Genomic DNA, 19,764 nt, shown 5'->3' with positions numbered 1-19,764 from the left:
TGATGAGATGGTCGAGTGATCACGAGATGATGGAGTTCAAGATCCTCAGGACAGTGAGAAGAGCGTGCAGCAAGCTCACTGCCCTGGACTTCAAGAGAGCAGACTTTGGCCTCTTCAGGAACATGCTTAGTAAAGTTCCATGGGATATAGCCGTAGAGGGCAGGGGGGCCCGAGACTGTTGGTTGATATTCAAGGATCACCCACTACAAGCTCAGGAGTGTTGCATCCCAACTAGGAGGAAGTGCAGGAGGAGGGCCAGGAGACCTCCTTGGATGGATAAGGAGCTGCTGAGGAAGCTTAGAGGGAAAAAAGAGGTTTATAAAAGGCGGAAGCAAGGACAGGTGGCCTGGGAATAATACAGGGATGTTGTCTGGGAAGCTAGGGACCAGGTTAGGAGAGCTAAGGCCCAGTCAGGATTAAACTTGGCTAGGGATGTGAAAGGTAACAGGAAGGGATCCTATAGGTACACTGCAAATAAAAGACAGACTAGGGGCAACGTGGGCCCTCTGGAAGCTCTCAGGAGAACTGGCTACCCGGGATTTGGAGAAGGCTGAGGTTCTGAATGACTTCTTTGCCTCAGTCTTCACTGGCAAAGGCTCTGACCACACCACACAAGTCTTGGAAGGCAGATGCAGGGACTGTGAGAATGAAGACCCTGAGCCCACTGTAGGAGAGGAACTGGTTCGAGACCATCTTAAGAACCTGAACGTGCACAAGTCCATGGGACCTGATGAAATCCATCTGCGGGGCCTGAAGGAGCTGGCGAATGAAGTTGCTAGGCCACGGTCAATCATATTTGAGAAATCCTGGCAGTCAGGTGAAGTTCCCATGACTGGAAAAAGGGAAATATAACCCCCATTTTCAAGAAGGGGAAAACGGATGACCTGGGGAATTACAGAGCAGTCAGTCTCACCTCTGTGCCTGGCAAAATCTTGGAGCAGATTCTCCTGGAAGGCATGCTAAGGCACATGAAAATCAACAAGGTGCTTGGTGACAGCCAGCAGGGCTTCACTAAGGGGAAATCCTGCCTGACCAATTTGGTGGCCTTCTATGATGGGGCTACAGAACTGATGGAAAGGGGTAGAGCAGTTGATGGCATCTACCTGGAATTGTGCAAAGCGTTCGACACTGTCCCACACGACATCCTTGTCTCTAAATTGGAGAGACATCAATTTGATGGATGGACCACTCGGTGGATAAAGAACTGGCTGGATGGCCGCACGCAAAGTGTTGTGGTCAATGGCTCAATGTCTGGCTGGAGACCAGTAACGAATGGTGTCCCTCAGGGATCGGTGTTGGCACCGGTCTTGTTCAACATCTTTGTCGCTGACATGGACAGTGGGATTGAGTGCGCCCTCAGCAAGTTTGCTGATGACACCGAGCTGTGTGGTTCGGCTGATACCCTGGAGGGAAGGAATGCCATCCAGAGGGACCTTGACACGCTTGTGAGGTGGGCTGATGCCAACCTCATGAAGTTTAACCATGCCAAGGGCAAGGTCCTACAGCTGGGTGGGAGCAATCCCAGGCACAGCTACAGGTTGGGCAGAGAAGAGATTCAGAGCAGCCCAAGGAGAAGGACTTGGGGGTGTTGGTTGATGAGAAAATGAACATGAGCCGGCTTCAGTGTGTGCTCACAGCCCAGAAACCAACCATATCCTGGGCTGCATCAAAAGGAGCGTGACCAGCAGGGCGAAGGAGGTGATCCTGCCCCTCTGCTCTGCTCTTGTGAGACCTCACCTGGAGCACTGTGTGCAGTTCTGGTGTCCTCAACATAAAAAGGACATGGAACTGTTGGAACAAGTCCAGAGGAGGCCACAAGGATGATCAGGGGCTGGAGCACCTCCCATATGAAGACAGGCTGAGGAAGTTGGGGTTGTTCAGCCTGGAGAAGAGAAGGCTGCGTGGAGACCTCAGAGCAGCTTCCAGTATCTGAAGGGGGCCTATAGGGATGCTGGGAAGGGACTCTTCATTAGGGACTGTAGTGATAGGACAAGGGGTAACGGGTTAAAACTGAAACAGGGGAAGTTTAGTTTGGATCTAAGGAGGAAATTCTTTCCTGTAAGGGTGGTGAGGCACTGGAATGGGTTGCCCAGGGAGGTTGTGAATGCTCCATCCCTGGCAGTGTTCAGGGCCGGGTTGGACAAGGCCTTGGGTGAGATGGTTTAGTGTGAGGTGTCCCTGCCCATGGCAGGGGGGTTGGAACTGGATGATCTTAAGGTCCTTTCCAACCCTAACTATTCTATAATTCTAAGGTAGGGGGGACCTGGAGCATCCCGGGGCTGTGGGACACCGGGAACCCTTGGATGTCCCAGCCCTGCCCAGGGTGCCCCAGGGAGCTGTGGCTGCACCAGGACCCGCTCCCTGCAGGAGCTGCGGGATCCGTGGCAAAGTCTTGAACCCTTCGTGGACTCTGAGGACAAACCCCTAAGGAAAGGTACGTGATGGGAGCTGGACGGGGCTGCTGCCCCGGCTCTGTCCATGCCGCACCCGCTCATCCTGGTTCCATGCCCCATCCTCTCGCCCTTTGGCATCCCTGGAGCCACCGTGGGTTTATCCTGGCTCCTCTTCCCACCCGCTCGTCCCTCGGCACTCCCGGATCCTCAGCAGGTCTCTCCTGCCCCCATGGTGCCCAGAGGGGCTGTGCCGAGGGCCGAGGCTGGAGCCACCCTCCAGCATTCCCAGCTGATCCGACCGTGGGCCAGCTGAGCCCCACGGCGGGACCTCAAAGGCCAGCTCGGCAGCAGCTCTGGAGGCCACAGCCCCGTGTGGGGTGTGTGGTGGAGGCAGAGGGGTCGCTGCTGCTGTCCTGGGGGTTCTTCCTCTGGGATCCCAGTTCTCCAGGGGAATGGGCCCCTTTGGCTGGTGGGAGCTTCAACCCCGTGGTTCCCCCAGACAACAACGCCTCGGACGGCCGGAGAGCCAAGAGGAACGGCCCGACCTTCGCTGGTGAGTGGTGGGGCTGGGGGAGGCGCTCTGTGTCCTGCCTGTGGCTCTCACCCCCCAGCCCCTGCACTGTCCCTTTGGGGGCACAGACCCAGGGCAGAGGGGACCCTGCACCCCCGAGCCGTGACTGGAGCCTGGGGTGGCACCAACGGCCACCCCGTGCCCTGATGGGGGGAGCTTCAGGGGCTGGACCCCCCCTCAGGTGCAGAGGTGCTGCCCTGCCCCTGTCCTGTGCAGACCTGGACGTGCTCTACTGGAAGCAGATGAAGAGCGGGCGGCAGCGCAGAGGAAGCTGGGGGGACCCCCGGGGTGGGGGCTCAGGCCTGTTCCCTGCAGGAGCCACTGCAGCCCTGCAGGAAGGAGGAGCCGGAGCTGCTGGAGGAGGAGCGAGGGGCTGAGGACAACGAAGGAGAAGGTGCTGCACCCCCAGACCCCCAGTCCCTATCGCACCCTATGGGGGGCCCCGTCCTGCTGCGACAGGGCCTGGGCAGGTCACTGAGCACGTTCCCTCCCCATAGGTGGCTTTGGGGAGCACGAGGACATTGAGGCCCCGGAGGAGCTGGAGGAAGGAGCCCGCAGTGAGTGCATGGCCCTGGGGGGGTTGCACCCCCTGTGCCTCTGTCCGTGGTTGGCCATGTCCCTGTCCCTCTGCCCGTGTCCCCCTGCCGTGCTAAACACATAAACGTATTGGCTTTCACAAACCGTAGGGGTGGTTACGTGGACACAACTGCACCAGTTCACAGTAACAAACCCAGAGCTCCCTCAAGACACAAGATTAGGTAACAAGTTAAAAGGGGCCAGAACACTCGAGTCACACAGCAGAAGAATTTGTACAGGTGAAAGAAAGCAGAGAGGGGGCCTTGATATAAGAAAAGCTGGTGCCTGGAAAACATAGGGTTAAAGAACTTCTTAGCTTAACTTAGGCTGTAGAAAGAGAACAATGTTTATGCTGTAAGTCTGTGGGATGTCCTGGCCCCACTAAACATGAGTTAATTGTTTCACCCTGGTCTTCTAAAGTAGTTTTAAAGAGCGATGTTTGTGTTGTAAGTCTGTGGTGAGATAACAGGCTTTAGTGGCCCCACTAAAAACGAATGAGTTATTTCACACCATCCTTATCAGTTAGTTTCGAGACAGAGCCTCCCAAGGCTCTGCTAGCTTGGGATACTCCTTGTCTGCCCATGCCCATCCTGCAATAGGTTTTGCAGGCAGGTCACACTGTTTTAAATCCTTGCTAGTTCTCAGAATAATTACAGATAGAGCTGGTTGTGTGATTGCTGGGGGGGCCAACTGTGCCAGAGGTGGAAAGTGCACCGTGAGGAAGGCTGCTCACTGCATCCTAAAACCGTACTCACAAGAGGAAGGCTGCTCACTGCATCCTAAAACCCGCACTCACAAGAGGAAGGCTGCTCACTTCATCCTAAAACCCGCACTCACAAGAGGAAGGCTGCTCACTTCATCCTAAAACCCGTACTCACAAGAGGAAGGCTGCTCACTGCATCCTAAAACCCGCACTCACAAGAGGAAGGCTGCTCACAAGAGAGGAAGGCTGCTCACTTCATCCTAAAACCCGCACTCACAAGAGGAAGGCTGCTCACTTCATCCTAAAACCCGCACTCACAAGAGGAAGGCTGCTCACTGCATCCTAAAACCCGCACTCACAAGAGGAAGGCTGCTCACTGCATCCTAAAACCCGCACTCACAAGAGGAAGGCTGCTCACTTCATCCTAAAACCCGCACTCACAAGAGGAAGGCTGCTCACTGCATCCTAAAACCCGCACTCACAAGAGGAAGGCTGCTCACTGCATCCTAAAACCCGCACTCACAAGAGGAAGGCTGCTCACTGCATCCTAAAACCCGCACTCACAAGAGGAAGGCTGCTCACTGCATCCTAAAACCCGCACTCACAAGAGGAAGGCTGCTCACTTCATCCTAAAACCCGCACTCACAAGAGGAAGGCTGCTCACTGCATCCTAAAACCGTACTCACAAGAGGAAGGCTGCTCACTGCATCCTAAAACCCGTACTCACAAGAGGAAGGCTGCTCACTGCATCCTAAAACCCGCACTCACAAGAGGAAGGCTGCTCACTGCATCCTAAAACCCGCACTCACAAGAGGAAGGCTGCTCACTGCATCCTAAAACCGTACTCACAAGAGGAAGGCTGCTCACTTCATCCTAAAACCCGCACTCACAAGAGGAAGGCTGCTCACTGCATCCTAAAACCCGCACTCACAAGAGGAAGGCTGCTCACTGCATCCTAAAACCCGCACTCACAAGAGGAAGGCTGCTCACTGCATCCTAAAACCCGCACTCACAAGAGGAAGGCTGCTCACTGCATCCTAAAACCCGCACTCACAAGAGGAAGGCTGCTCACTGCATCCTAAAACCCGGAAGGCTGCTCACTGCATCCTAAAACCCGTACTCACAAGAGGAAGGCTGCTCACTGCATCCTAAAACCCGCACTCACAAGAGGAAGGCTGCTCACTGCATCCTAAAACCCGCACTCACAAGAGGAAGGCTGCTCACTGCATCCTAAAACCCGCACTCACAAGAGGAAGACTGCTCACTGCATCCTAAAACCCGCACTCACAAGAGGAAGGCTGCTCACTTCATCCTAAAACCCGCACTCACAAGAGGAAGGCTGCTCACTGCATCCTAAAACCCGCACTCACAAGAGGAAGGCTGCTCACTGCATCCTAAAACCCGCACTCACAAGAGGAAGGCTGCTCACTTCATCCTAAAACCCGCACTCACAAGAGGAAGGCTGCTCACTTCATCCTAAAACCCGCACTCACAAGAGGAAGGCTGCTCACTGCATCCTAAAACCCGCACTCACAAGAGGAAGGCTGCTCACTTCATCCTAAAACCCGTACTCACAAGAGGAAGGCTGCTCACTTCATCCTAAAACCCGCACTCACAAGAGGAAGGCTGCTCACTGCATCCTAAAACCTGCACTCACAAGAGGAAGGCTGCTCACTGCATCCTAAAACCCGTACTCACAAGAGGAAGGCTGCTCACTTCATCCTAAAACCCGCACTCACAAGAGGAACTGCATCCTAAAACCGCTGCTCACTGCATCCTAAAACCCTCACAGAGGAAGGCGTACTCACAAGAGGAAGGCTGCTCACTGCATCCTAAAACCCGCACTCACAAGAGGAAGGCTGCTCACTGCATCCTAAAACCCGCACTCACAAGAGGAAGGCTGCTCACTGCATCCTAAAACCCGCACTCACAAGAGGAAGGCTGCTCACTGCATCCTAAAACCCGCACTCTGCTCACTGCATCCTAACCCGCACTCACAAGAGGAAGGCTGCTCACTCACAAGAGGAAGGCTGCTCACTGCATCCTAAAACCGTACTCACAAGAGGAAGGCTGCTCACTGCATCCTAAAACCGTACTCACAAGAGGAAGGCTGCTCACTTCATCCTAAAACCCGCACTCACAAGAGGAAGGCTGCTCACTTCATCCTAAAACCCGCACTCACAAGAGGAAGGCTGCTCACTGCATCCTAAGACCCCTGCCCACACTCCCCGCAGAGCAGTGCGCAGACGCCAAGAGGAGACTTGTGATAATAAATCCCTGGAGTTAGTTGTAACGCTCCCCACGTACATCTGGGAATTAGGAATATGCACGTCACTGATGTACAGGGAACGGACACGGACCTGGAACCACCGCCAACCCCTCGTGGGCCTGGCCGCGGTCGCGCGCCCAGCGCTGCTGCTTCTGCTCCACCCCGTCCCTCAGTAAAACGCCGTTACCTCGTCCGGAGCGAGCCCCGCTCCACAGCGCCCAGCCCTGCCCCGCACGTCCCCGTCCCTCCAACTCCGCGCTCCGAGGAGCCGCTGCGGGCGGGGGGGTGCCCCGAGCCCTCCCTGTGCCGTGCGCACGGTGCCGCGGGGCGGGCTGGGACCCGCTTTGCGGCGCCTCCTTTCCCCGGCCCGCTCCCCGGGCGGCGGCGCGCAGCGGGGAGGCTGCGAGGTGGGGGGTGACGGGCCTGGCATGGCCGCCCTTGGCGGAGGGGCGCGGGGCGGCCTCTCGTCCTTCCCAGTGCCCGGCAGGGCCGAGCTGGGTGCCGGTAGCCCGGGGCTACCGCCGGCCGGCTCTGCCCCCGTGCACGGCTCTGCCAGCGGGTCGGGTACGGCGGGCAGTGCTGCTGCCGGCGATCGGTGCCGCGGGGTTCGGTGGGGGGAGGCCGGGTACGGCGGTGCTGAGGAGAGTCGGGGCTGCGGTCGTCCCGGGTGGGCGAGCCCCGTGGTGGGAGTGGCGGCATCCCTAGGGAGCTCGGCGTGATTTCGGGATGCTGCTCCCGAGCGCGGGGAGGGCAGGTGTTGAGGAGGAGCCTGACGTATCTCTGCAGCCACCCATGGCCCTGCAGCCCTTTTCTTTCCAAGCCGAGGGAAGAGAGGAGCGGCGGGGGCTCTGCCGTGGGTGAGGGCTGTGTCCCAGGGTGGCAGCGCTGACCTCAACGCTCTGCCCGCGGCCTCTCCCCGCTCCCAGACTTCCTCCCTCTGAAGTGTGATGCCTGTGAGCAGATCTTCTGCACCGACCACATCACTTATGCCCAGCACGACTGCACCTCTGCCTACAAGAAGGTAAGTGCTGAGAGAAGGTCTAGTCCAGCCAGGGATCAGAGTAATTTGTGACTTCTTTGGTCACTTGGTCGTTCCCCTTGGGATGTGTGCTGGGTCTGAAGGTGGCTCTGAAAGCCGGGATCTGTATCACTGCTGCAAGCTCCAGCCCACCCTCTGCCACTAGGTGAAGTGGTTTGAGTATCTCCCAGCCATACTGTTTTCCCTTCCCAGAGCCTCTGTCTGTGCCTACCACACCCACTGGGTTAGAAACAGCAACCTGTTTGGAGGGTGTGAACAGGATCTCAAACCACAGGTCATGCTGTGGAAGCCAGAGCAGGCAGATCCTAAAAGGGAGAGAGATGGCTGCACAGCACTCAAGGTTGCCCAGCTGCGTGTTCCCAGCTCCCTCCTTTCATCTCTACAGGATGTCCAAGTCCCTGTGTGTCCCCTCTGCAACACCCCAGTCCCTGTGAGGCGGGGGGAGATGCCTGATGTCGTGGTGGGTGAGCACATCGACCGTGACTGCAAGTCCGACCCTGCACAGCGCAAGCGCAAGGTAGGAGCCTGGCACTCCATCTCGCTGCTGGGACCCTGCTGGATCCTGGGCGTGGGGTGGAAACAACACGCAACTCTGCCCTGCCTGGTGCTCTCTCTGTTTACACAGGCTGAGGGCAGGAAGGGTTGTTGACCTGGAGGTGTGTGCATCTGCAGGGCTTTGTGGTATGAGTCTAGGATTGAGGTAGCAGTGGAGAGGGGCTGGGCATTCATATGGGATTTGAGGACAGGAAACTGCATGCTGCCATTAGGAAAATCCAATCAGCAATTAGTTTCTTCATCTTGCCAGGAGAGGAAATTGCTGCAGGGAGCTGGCCATACATGAATCCAGCCCAGCAGCAGCTGGAGGTCTCTGGGCTGTTCGCACTTCCCTGGCAGGGCAGGCAGTCATCCCTGGATAAGGAAGTGTCTCTTCTGCTGTGATTATGTGATTTTGCAGACCCTTACCTATGGAGACCAAAACAGTAGAGAATTACTGTTAAACTATTTAAAGAAAATGAGTTTTCAGAGACAAACTCCAGAACCCACAGAAGAGGCACTGTTGGGGAAAGCTGGTCAGTGCCCAGGGCCTGGTGTGGAGGGAAGGGACAGCCCCAGCCCTGCAGGCCATGTTCCTTTTCACCACAGCCATGTCATCTTGCAGATCTTCACTAACAAGTGCTTGAAGCCTGGCTGCAAGCAGAAGGAGATGATGAAGGTGATCTGTGACCAGTGCCACAAGAACTACTGCCTCAAGCACCGGCACCCCCTGGACCACGACTGCAGCGGGGCAGCACGTCCACTCTCCAAAGCAGGGTGAGGGCCAGGGGACAGGTGGAGTGGCAGGGATGGGGCTGTGGTTGCCAGACAGGTGACAGGGAAGAAGCCCAGCTCCTCCTGGCCCATTGTCTGAGAGTGCTGCGTTCTCACAGTTCCTGACTTGTGTGCTGGTGTGTCCTCCAGCAGTGTTAAGGTTTGTAGAGTCAGCACGGCTCTATACACATTCTCTTCCTCCTGTAGCAAAAGCCTCTGGTACTGCCTGCTGGGTGTTTTGCTCTTGCTTCTCTGCCCAGCCCCTTATTCTGTATCTGACAATTTGTGCCTATCCTAGCCCAGTGTTTCAATGAGAGAAACAGGACTTGAAACTAGGGTCTAGCTGAGCCACAACATGGGTACTTTCAGCAACAAGAAGAGCAGGGAGCCAGGGAAGCATCTTGCTTATCCAGCTTCATCTCACTGGGTATTCAGTGCCAAGGGCTGGCTCATGATGTGAACAGTTGCTCACAGGCATCCTGTCTGTCTCAGGCACGCTGCAGTTGCAAGAGCCCAGGCATCCTCCTCCAAAACGGTCACCGCATTGAGCAGCGGAGCTGCCCAGCCAGCAGACAGCCCTTCTTCTCCAGCCCCTGCCAGGTGAGGTGGGCACGGCTAGGCTCAGCTTGGCTCCCTGTGGTATGCAGGAGCAGCAGCTCCCTGCTGCCTGTGCGTCAGCAGGGCTGTGTGCTCGTACCAGGGCTCCCTGCCTTGGCAGTAACCTAGCTTCTCTTCTGTCCTCAGAGGAGGCAGAGCAGCTGTGCTGCAGGCCCGCAGCACCTCCCCTCCAGCTGTCATGCTGCAGAACGGGCTGGTGAGTGGCCTGGCCTGGGCATTTGGGCTGGGTTTGGGTGGTTCTGTGCCCTGGGGAGCTCCTGCAGCAAATGCTTTTTAACCCATGCTCCGTAGGTGACCACGGTGCCACCCAGCAGGGCCTTCCCTGGCAAACAGGGATCCCAGATGCGTCAGAGTTTGCTCTGGTGCCTGTGAATGGCAGCTCTCGGCTGCGCTGTCTGCTTGGGTTACCCCAAAGGGACACAATGCACTGGCTTGTTTTCCCCAGATGTTGTCTTTCTGTTCTGCAAGCCAAGGGTGTAGGAGACTGGAAGCTGCTTCCTGATGGTGTTCTTAGTGTGGTCCCTGCGCTGGCAGGCAGGACTGTGTTTCTTTAGGCAGGGAGGAGAGAAGCGGAGGTCTGTCCTGAGCAAGACTGTATCTGCCACATGTCCCTCAGGGTCACCTCCTGCCACCCCCAGCCAAGCTGGTGACAAGATGTTTTGTTTCAGAGTGAGGAAGAGGCTCTGCAACGAGCTCTGGAGATGTCCCTGGCAGAGTCATCATGCAGCTCAGCACAGCCACCCAGGTATGGCCCGGGGACACGTGGTGCCATGCCCCAAGCCTGTGTGAAAGGTGCTGGGGGAAGCATCATGTGGCTCTGAGGATGACATTCCTCTCAGCGCGTGTTTCCACATGATGCCTCTGTGGCTGACAGGAAGAGTCCAGAGCAATCATGGAGCTCAGTTCAGCAAGCAAGCCCTCCAGGGCACGAGGCGGGGACAGTGACTGACAGCACAGAGTGGGACAAACCATGTTCTGAGCACTTGTGAGCTAATGAGCGTGGCTAGAATGTGACATTTGTGGTGTAGGGTGTTCACAGAGGACACTGAGGAGCCCACGTCCTCGGGCACATTGCCTGGTGCACTAAAAGCACCAGTCTCACAGACTGGAGTTAATGTGGTCCTCCTTGGCCCAGGGTGCTGGCTGCCAGCCTCTGCTGGGTCTTCTAGTCCCTCCCTAGCCCCTGGCTTGGCCAGGGTGATCCCCGGTTGTTCCCTGCCCTTGGCTGTCCTGAGGGTTGCAGTTACAGGAGATCCTGCTGCCCCAAAGGGCTCTGGGCGCTGTGCCCACGGGCTCGGGGGAGGCGGATGCACACAATGCACCACTGTCCTCAGCAGCACGCAGGAGGAGGAGGATCTGGCACTGGCGCAGGCGTTGTCAGCAAGCGAGGCAGAGTACCAGCAGTCACAGCGGCAGGTGAGTGGGGCTGGCTGCAGGCTCTGCACCGTGGTGGGGTTGATCCTAACCTGGCATATGTTGTGGAGGGGTTCTCCCTGGGTTCTGCTTCATCTGGGCCCTGCCTAGAGTAACTTTTCTCACCAGGAGGGCAGCCCAGCCTGAGGCAGTGGCAGCATCACTGCCGAATACACAGCCCTGGGGACTTGAGCACTGGCCCTTGCAGGCCAGAGGAAGAAGCCCATCTTCCCTTGCTCATCGTATGCTGCTTCCTGTTCCAGGTGCAGGGTTCAAAGCCATCGAACTGCAGCATGTCGTAGGCAGGTGAAGCAGGGTGCGCCAGTGGACGTGGGATCCTACTCGTGACCTGAGGAGCGGCTGTGGCCTCCCTCATGAATGCCATGGGGTTCTGGCATGGACACTGATGACAAGAGCCCCTCGCTAGGGACAGCTCATCTCCCTGGGGGCTGTAGGCGAGCCACCAAGCACACACTGACACCTCAGCCCTAGTACCTGTATAAAATCAGTGCAGCAAGTAGCTGATGCTCCTGGAGAGGTGAAGACGGTATGGAAGGAGGCTGAGCACACACTGACCAAAGCAAGTGGCAGCCCGCAGCATGCACTTAGCCACAGCTGCTGTGGCTGTGTCCGTGTCCCAGCACTGCTGGGACTCTGGGGTGAGGGCAGAATCATCCTGGAGGGAAGTTCCATATGGGGACATCTCTGCATGCTTGGATGTACAGCTGGGATACAGCTGCCTGCTGCAGTCATGGGGGCTGGATTTCATGCTCCTGGAAGGCTTTTGCCAGCCCCTCAGCAAAGATCAACTCTGGCTGGGACAGTCTCTTGCATGGGCATGGCACAGCTGAATGTGCAGCCTCCTGTCAGCGTGGAAGCAGCCCCTTCCCCGCTCCCCATGTGTTGGTGCCTCCCCTGCTGTCTGCATGCACAAGACCATCCTGGGCCTTACCTGCCTTGGCTGGGTCCCAGCACCTCTCTGAGACTAAATATGCTGCGTTTCCTTTCTGGTTTAATTTAACAGGGACCATTATCTGAAAAGTAACCTCAGCAATGACTACAGTAGTGTTGCTCGCATGGGAAGACTGCAGCTGCCTTCCTGCTGCTGGGTGCTCTCTGCTGCCCAAAACGATCCCAGGGCCCTGTTTTGATGCTGGGGCAGGAACGCTTCTGTCCTCGCACCTGTGCTGCAGGGAATTCCCTCCTGCGTAAGAGCAGCACAGAGCCCCTTCCTGTAACCACAGCCCTGAGCCTGGAGCCAGCCCTTCATGGCTGGTGTTTGGAGGCAGGAGCTGATGCATGTAGGGGTCACTTTTCCAGCTGGCCTCTTGCAGAGCAGGGTGGTGCTGCTTTCCCACTGCTCTGTCATGCATCCCTGCTGGAACCACTCCTGCCTGTAGGGCTGTGCCTGGCTCTGCACAGGACTGGGCTGCCCTACAGCTGAGGGGGGGTTTATCTACTGGCAGTGCCTCCCTGGGGTGGGAGGTGGGTTCAGGCTGGGCCCTTGGGAGAAAGTAAAAGCAGAGCACAAGGTGCAGAGCACTTTCTGTTGCAGTCACTTGGTGTCCAGCCCATCTCTCTGGATGGGTGCATAAGGACATGCAAGGGGGGGCACATGGCATAAAGCAGGCACCAGCTGTGCTGCTTTTTCCTTTGCCACTGGAGTGCAGCCCCTGCCATGCTCAGCCTTTTAGTGTGGGGATGGGTCAGATGCTGACACCCTGCTCTGCCCCTTGCCTACCCAAGCCCAAGGAGCAGTGCCCTGTGGCAGAGCTGCTGGTTGACACTAGGGCACAAGCGCTAACCCTCCCTGGTGCATTGCCCCCCAGGGGTATCCTGCAGGCATATACCCTGCAGGTAAGAGCACACAGGCACAGAGCTGGGAAGGACCTGGTTTAAGAAACTACACAACAGCAAAACAAACAGGTACAAATGTACTGGAGTGTCCAATCCAGCCCCTGCAGCTCTGGGGCCATGCGAGGCACTGGCCTGCAGCCAGCAACGGGCTCCTGGCAGCGTGGGGGCCTGGGCCCGGGTCAGGGTCACATCAGAGCCCCTGGCCATGCTCACGGCCCCTTCTTGCTGCCTGCAGGCTTCTCGGTGCTGCGCTCCTTCCTCTCGCCCTCATCCCCGGCCTGCTGCTGCAGCCACATGCCAGCATACACACCACCCTTCTGCAGCAGCTCCTCGTGCCTGCAGGCAGAGCAGAGGGGTGTGGGGTCCCAGGCTGGTTCCAGAGCCAAGGAGGGGTCCCCATGGATATGCAGCACCAAGCCCTTCCCCTGTGCTCACCTCCCTCGCTCTGCAATGCGCCCATCCTTGAGCACCAGGATCTGGTCTGCACCCACCACGGTGGAGAGCCTGCAGAGAACAGCAGCGTGGTGGGGGGGGTTGAGAGGGAAGAGGGCCCAGGAGGGGTTTACATGGTGCAAGGAGCCACAGTCATGGGGGCTGTCACCTCCTGAGCAGGAGGTCAGGTCCGTGCCCCTCTGGGGGAACAGGCCAGCCCAGAGAGCTCGGCACCTTCTGCATCAGCGCCTACCCCTCATCCCTACCTATGAGCAACAACAATGGTGGTGCGGTGGGCGCAGACCTTGGCCAGGGAGGCCTGGATGTTCCTCTCGGTCTCTGTGTCAAGCGCAGATGTGGCCTGCACGAGAGGCAGGGTGTTGGGAGGGCACAGGCAGTGTGTGCAGCCACAGGGGCTGGGGTTGCTGCCATTACCTCATCCAGCAGGATGATGCGGGGACCTTTCAGGATGGTGCGTGCGATGGCCACGCGCTGCTTCTCTCCCCCACTCAGCTTCAGCCCCCGCTCCCCCACCTGGGTGCTGTATCCTGCAGGCACAAGGGCAGGAATGTGCTGTGCTGGTGCCCTCTGGGATGGGGCTGGGCACCAAGGCTGTACTGCATGGGGAGGTGCTGCTGCAGCCTCAGCCCATCCCTGCCCAGGAGTGACAGCCCTGCAGAGATGACAGCAGGGCAAGCAAAGGAAGGCACAGGGTCAGGCAGGTGTCCCCATGGGGGATGTCACCCAGGACACCTGTGAGGGCAGCAACCAGGTCACAGGGAGCCCCTGGACAGCATGGGCGGGGGGGACAAGGAGGGTACTGGGGGGGTCTCACCATCAGGGAAGGAAAGGATGCGGTCGTGGATGTCAGCGGCCCGGGCTGCCTCCTGCACCTCCTGGTCAGTGGCCAGGATCCGTCCGTAGCGGATGTTGTTGGCGATGGTGTCATTGAAGAGCACGGTGTCCTGGGGCACCACCCCGATGTGAGCACGCAGGGACGCCTGCTTCACCTGGGTGGGGGACAGGGAGGGCTCAGCCAGATGCACACATCCCCCAACGAGACCCTAACACCCACTCCCATCCCTCAGCCATAAGCCCCAACAGCCCGCTCCTCGTAGGGTGTTTGCTCCAGGCTCCCCCTGGACCACAGGCTCAGGCATCTCCACCCTGCTGTGGGAAGGCCCTGCCAGTGCCCCAGCCCTTCTCAGGGAACCCTGGCCAGTTTCCATCATTTCAGACTGGGGTACCGCAGTCACACCATTCACCCCACTCATGGTACAGAGCAGCCTGCAAAGGGGCTGTGGGGGTTGCATGCTCAGCCCTGCCCTGGGGAGATGCCAGTGCCTGCACTGAGCAGTGCTGCGAAGCCCATGGGAGCTGGTGGGTGTCCCCAGTCCCTGGAGGTGTTCCCCCCGCACCTGGGATATGTCCTGCCCATCAATACGGATGCAACCACCCCACACATCGTAGAAGCGGAAGAGCAGGCGGATGATGGTGCTCTTCCCTGAGCCTGAAGGTCCCACCTGCACACAAAGGTAAAAGGCTTAGAGACACCAGAGACTCCTGCCTGCTGGAGGCCAGGGGCTGGGCAGGGAAGGGCTGGCCCCATTGCGGGTCTGTCCTTCCCACTCCTGTACTTCCCAGCCTCACTTCCCCATCCCACCCTCCAGCAGTTTCGACACCCAAGGTCCCCCTCTCACCAGGGCCAGGGTCTGCCCAGGCATCACAGAGAAGGAGACGTCCTGCAGGATTTCCTTCCTGGGAGAGGGAGATGGAGAGGGGGTCAGGGCCATCTCCACTGCCTCACATACCTGTGCCAGGCCCACAGCTCAGCTTGTGCCACCCTGTGCCCACCACCCCATACCCATCCACATAGCTGAAGTGCACGTTCTCAAACTCGATCCGCCCGGCCTCCAAGCGCAGGTCACCGGCATTCATCACGTCCTTCACCTACCGGAGGAGAGACATGGCCTCAGAGCCAGCCTGTCCCCAGGGCAGGACCATGGGGCCGTGGCAGGAAGTGGGGTCCAGGAAGGTGGCACCCACCTCCTGCACCTCATCAAAGAGCTCGAACATGTTCTCCATGTCCACAAAGGAGCTCTGGATCATCCTGGAAGGGAGTGAAGACTACAGGGAAGTGTTTGGGAAGCACACCTCAACCTAGGTGTGCACAGTGAGGGGGACGCTGGGCACCCCCACAGCTCTGAGAGTTACCTGTAGTAGGTCCCGAACCAGTTGAGTGGTGTGTAGAGCTGAATGATGTAGGTGCCAAAGAGGACAAAGTCCCCCACCTAGAAGGGACAGGGGAGAGGTGCCCATCACCACCAGCCCCGTGGCCCCACTCCAGGCAGGGGGCTTCCCAGGCTGGCACCAGCCTTACCTGCAGCTTGTTTTCAGTGACAAAGTAGGCACAGAGCAGGGATCCTGCCAGCAGCCCCAGGCCAATGACCAGGTTCTGGGTCTGGTTGAGGAGGCCCAGCGAAGCACTGACCTTCCATTCTGAGAGCTGGAAGAAACAAGGTCCTCCAGGATGCTGCCGCCTCCACACCAGACCCATGGTGACCTCTGTCCTCCCTGCAGGTACCCATGAGGCTCAGCTCCTTCCCTGCTGACTTCCCTACTGCTGCTGACACCACGCACCTGGTACTTGACGATGGCATCATTGAAGCGGTTCACCTCGTAGCTCTCCGCATTATAGTACTTCACCTGCAGGACACAGAGCCAAGGTCAGTGCCTGGAATCAGCCTTCCCAGTGCCAGTGCTCAGTGACACTCCCCCACCTATGGTACCGTCTCAAAATTGAGGAGGGAGTCCACAGCCCGGGACTTGGCCTCGTTGTCCCGTGTGTTCATGTCCCGCCGGTACTTGGTCCTCCACTCAGTGATGAAGATGGTCAGAGCTGTGGGCAGGAGGGGGCTGCGTTGGCAGGCACCCGCTGCCCCACAATGCACCTCAGCACCCCTGCACCCCAATCCCTCACTCACTCAGGTAGAGGCTCATACACACGAAGATGATGAGGCCAAACCAGGCACTGAAAACCGAGGTGAAGTAAATGATGCCGATGACAATGTCCGCAATGGTGGGGACGATGCTGAAGACGATGTAGCTGGGGGAAAGAAGGGGGATGGCGCATCAGCCTGGCCTGGTGGGGATGCCTGGCCACCTGCCACCTGCCACGGGCACGCTCTAACCTGAGCAGGCTGTTGATGCTGCTGGTGCCACGGTCCACACTGCGCAGGACCTCACCGGTGCGCCGGCCCAGGTGCCAGCGCAGGGACAGCCCATGCAGGTGGGCAAAGAGCTGGACCTGCACCTGCCGGTTGGTGAACTGCTGCACCCACACCCACAGGAAGGTGCGCAGGTTGCTCACGAAGCCAGTGGAGCCTGCGGGACACCACAGGGTGGTCAGCGGGGACCAGTGCCAGCACGGCAGGCAGCCAGCTCAGAAAACACAGCTGGGAAAGAGGGATTTGGGATAAGCGAGCCCCCTCCACCATCTCTAACCCAGGACCAGCCCTGATTGCTGCTTCCCAGAGAAAGCAGCAGTGGTGGGGGCATCCCCAGTCACTCCAGCCCCAGCACAATTAGCCCCATGCCACCTCTCCCCAGCATGCATCCTTCCCGGTGGTCCTTACCAGCACCTCCGCCCTGCAGGAACTTTAGCCCCACGTAGGTGCAGACAGTCCAGGCCAGGGTGTGCCAGGGAGCACCCTCCGTCAGCTCATTCACTGGGGAGAGGGTGGCAAGGATCAGGGTGGAGGGGCAGGGAGCATCACCAAGTGCCCCATGGGAACCAGCCCAGCACCCAGCAATGGTCCCTGGCCCTTGGAACCTGCTCCTGCCAGGTCCCTGTAGCCCCCCACGTCACTTGCAACACCCCCCAGCACTTGGTGAGGCTGTGGGCAGCCTCACACACTGAGCCCTAGGCACCTCACCGATGTTCTTGTAGTAGATGGGGACAAAGACATTGATGGCTCGCTCCAGCCCCATGAGTGCCATGCAGAACAGCACCAGTCCCTGCAGCAGGTGATTGCCCCTCGGCCACATGTATGGCACCAGCAGCCGCAGCTTCCTCCGGAAATCCTTCCAGGTGGAGGAGGTTCTGCTGCCATCGGACAGGAGCGGCTAGAGGAGAGCAGAGCAAGAGATCACTGCCCTGGCACCTCAGCCCAGCTGGCAGCAGCCCTGGGGAACACCAGCTCCATTCTCCCAGGATCCCCCTTCAGGGCTGCATCCTGCTTGACAGTGGTCAGGGAGCTTGGGCAGCCCTAATCTTGCTCCTCCCAGGCCTGAAGGAAGGAAGGTGCTGATCGCAGACAGCCATAGGTCCCCAGCTCCCCTCTGGCCATGTCCCCAAACTGCTCCAGACCTGGGACTCACCTGACTGTTCTCCACATCTCGTTCCTCCTCATTGACCAGCAGCATGTAGGGCTTGTGGGGCAGCCCGGGGGCTTTCATGCCCAGGATGAAGAGCATGAATGTGCATATGTAACGTAGCAGCCAGAAGCCAAACTGCACCTGGACAGAGAGCGGGGAGTCAGATGAATGTGAGCTGAGAGAAGCATGGAGCAGGGCACAGGGATGGGGTGAAGTGCAGCCAGGGAAGAGGGGACACCCCATGCAGCTCAATGGGAACCCCTGGCTGAGCACAGCACCTCAGGCAACACCCTGGCCATCTCCTTCCTCCCTGCTGCATCCAGCTCTGTGCCCTCCGGCTTTTCATGGCCCTACCCTGGGGGGAACAGTGGGGCAAAGGGCTGTGGGGAGGGCAGACACTCCTCACTCCTGCATCTGGGCCTGGGCCAGGCAGAGAGGGAGTTGAGCTGGATTGGGGCATGGAGAGATGTGCGATAGCTGGGCTCCAGGCTGAGACATGCAGCAGACGAGTGGGTGCAACCCAGGAGCATGCACACCCTTGGGCATGGCAGGGCACACACACCCCACCCCAGCACTCTGATGCTGCAGCCCCCTCTTCCTTTCCTCCAAGTGCCTGCCCCTCATCCCTGCCCACAGGCCCCCAGCCCACCTTCTGGTTGGTGTTCTCCAGCGCCCACCACCATAGTGGGCTCCTCCAGCACACCAGGGTGAGGTTCTCAGCAGCAAAGGCCAGGGCCCAGAAAAGGAGGAGGATGGTGCCATGGCCCCGTATCCGGTCGTGTGCCAGCACCCGTGTGTGCTCCAGCTGCAGGAGGGCAATGGTGCAGCCCCAGCTGAGAGCCCAGAGGCAGGCGTGCAGCAGCATGTACCCATAGAGCCGTCTTGGCCCCACCACTTGCCACAGCAGCCCCCCAAAGGGCTGCAGGGCCAGGAGCAGGGACAGCAGGACCTGGCCATAGTAGAGGAGGGAGCGGGGGATGTACTTGGGCTCCATGGCACGGCCGAAGCGGACGTAGCAGGCATACTGCAGGGCGCCCAGCAGCAGGCAGATGCTCAGCAGCACAGTTGGTACCAGCGTGAAGAAGAAGCAGGGCTGGAAGCCCTGCTGGACCCAGGCCTGGGCGATGGAGTTGTTGCCCTCACAGTAGCCCCCCAGCACTGCCATCCTAGCAGGTCACCAGCTGCAGAGAGAAGAGGGGTGGGAGGAATGTCTCAGGATGAGCTGTTGGGTACTGCTGAAAGAAGGGACCCACAGCTAAGCAGAGAGAACAGGGACATGGGGACAGGGGCAAGCACCGCTGCACATGGACAACCAGGACACACTGTATGCAGGGCCAGGTTTGTATGGAGACGGATATGAGCACCACCAGAATCTGCCTGTGGGCCCTGGGAATGCCCGGGAGGGTGCAGCTTTGCACTGTGCTCCCCAGAGCCACCGGGGCCCTTGGAGACGGACTCGGACAAGGAGGGCAGGGATAGGAAGGCAGCGAGGTGCTGGGACCAGGCTAGAGCGGGAGGGGGGGCAGCGCAGCGGCAGCCGGGTAACGGCAGAGGATGCGCGGGGAAACGCACGGGAGCTGCAGGGGCGAAGGCCGGGAACACGCACGGGGGGGACACACGTGCGGGGCGAGGGACGTGCCGGGGCGAGGCACGGCCGTGCCAGGGCTCTGCCCGCCCGGTATCGGCGCCGCTCAGCCCCGGGACAGGCGCTCCCGGAGCGGCCGCGCAGCCGCCGTTACCGGCCCCGCCGCCCTGCCCGCCGCGCCGACCAGGCCCCCGCCCGCTCACCTGCCCCGGGCCCGCCGGCCTCGGCCCGCTCCGGGCTCCGCACCGCCGCCAGCCGCCACCAGCCGGGCTCCGGCCCCGCCCCGCTCCCCGCCCCGCTCCTGCGCGCCTAGCCCCGCTCCGGCGGCAGGGCTGCGCCCCCGCCCGCTCCCCTCCACCGCATCCCGCGGGGCGCGTGTGTCCCTCCGGTCCCTGGTGCCCCGCCCGGGCTGCACGGACCTGCGCCGCACCCCCGGCACCGGGCCCCTGCAGAGCCGGGGCGGGGGGTGTCAGTGGTGCGGGGAGAACGGGAGCTCAGGGCGAGTCCCCGAAGCCGAGGCGCCCGCCGCCCTCTTATCGGTGCCGCCAGAGCGGCTCTGCGATGCCGAGATATCCCCCGCCGCCCCGGCAGGGCCCTTGCCGCCGCAGAGGTCAGACAGGACG

General features: G+C 59.5%; 2 protein-coding genes across 3 annotated transcripts; one reads left to right on the top strand and one right to left on the bottom strand.

Moving 5' to 3' along the window:
• The first annotated feature begins 7,137 nt into the window (after positions 1-7,137).
• Positions 7,138-12,448, top strand: ZFAND2B (zinc finger AN1-type containing 2B). Of its 2 annotated transcripts, none has more exons than XM_062626396.1 (8): positions 7,138-7,533; positions 7,937-8,068; positions 8,711-8,862; positions 9,352-9,459; positions 9,604-9,673; positions 10,146-10,222; positions 10,812-10,893; positions 11,154-12,448. In XM_062626396.1, the coding sequence occupies exons 2-8, from the start codon at positions 7,997-7,999 to the stop codon at positions 11,190-11,192; spliced, it is 600 nt and encodes a 199-aa protein (XP_062482380.1). In that variant the 5' UTR covers positions 7,138-7,533; positions 7,937-7,996; the 3' UTR covers positions 11,193-12,448. The 2 variants fall into 2 exon arrangements, with proteins under 2 accessions (XP_062482380.1, XP_062482381.1); XM_062626397.1 differs by having other exon boundaries at positions 7,139-7,533; positions 10,815-10,893.
• A 322-nt stretch (positions 12,449-12,770) lies between these two features.
• ABCB6 (ATP binding cassette subfamily B member 6 (LAN blood group)) lies at positions 12,771-19,415 on the bottom strand. The gene is made up of 20 exons (XM_062626395.1): positions 19,345-19,415; positions 18,206-18,737; positions 17,560-17,697; positions 17,115-17,304; positions 16,815-16,907; positions 16,371-16,563; positions 16,164-16,285; positions 15,969-16,078; positions 15,820-15,885; positions 15,560-15,685; positions 15,394-15,470; positions 15,226-15,289; positions 15,044-15,129; positions 14,880-14,937; positions 14,598-14,702; positions 14,015-14,189; positions 13,615-13,727; positions 13,446-13,540; positions 13,183-13,251; positions 12,771-13,083 (listed from the first exon to the last, which is right to left on the bottom strand). The coding sequence occupies exons 2-20, from the start codon at positions 18,719-18,721 to the stop codon at positions 12,957-12,959; spliced, it is 2,523 nt and encodes an 840-aa protein (XP_062482379.1). The 5' UTR covers positions 18,722-18,737; positions 19,345-19,415; the 3' UTR covers positions 12,771-12,956.
• Positions 19,416-19,764: the final 349 nt, after the last annotated feature.

This window comes from Pezoporus occidentalis, unplaced genomic scaffold (genome assembly GCF_034315485.1).
Source record: "Pezoporus occidentalis ecotype Australia unplaced genomic scaffold, CSIRO_AGI_Poc_V1 ctg291, whole genome shotgun sequence".
NCBI lineage: Eukaryota > Metazoa > Chordata > Aves > Psittaciformes > Psittacidae > Pezoporus > Pezoporus occidentalis.
The sequence above is the reverse complement of the archived record's forward strand: the minus strand, read 5'-3'. Positions and strand labels throughout refer to the sequence as shown.

Excerpts from the sequence above, each read along its gene's own strand:
- ZFAND2B (XM_062626396.1), top strand. The coding sequence starts at position 7,997 with ATGCCTGATGTCGTGGTGGGTGAGCACATCGACCGTGACTGCAAGTCC. Across the intron at positions 9,460-9,603 it reads TCTTCTCCAGCCCCTGCCAG|AGGAGGCAGAGCAGCTGTGC; the intron begins GTGAGGTGGGCA and ends TTCTGTCCTCAG. Across the intron at positions 9,674-10,145 it reads TCATGCTGCAGAACGGGCTG|AGTGAGGAAGAGGCTCTGCA; the intron begins GTGAGTGGCCTG and ends GTTTTGTTTCAG.
- ABCB6 (XM_062626395.1), bottom strand. The coding sequence starts at position 18,721 with ATGGCAGTGCTGGGGGGCTACTGTGAGGGCAACAACTCCATCGCCCAG. Across the intron at positions 16,564-16,814 it reads CCTGCAGGGCGGAGGTGCTG|GCTCCACTGGCTTCGTGAGC; the intron begins GTAAGGACCACC and ends GGTGTCCCGCAG. Across the intron at positions 16,286-16,370 it reads AGCATCAACAGCCTGCTCAG|CTACATCGTCTTCAGCATCG; the intron begins GTTAGAGCGTGC and ends TCTTTCCCCCAG.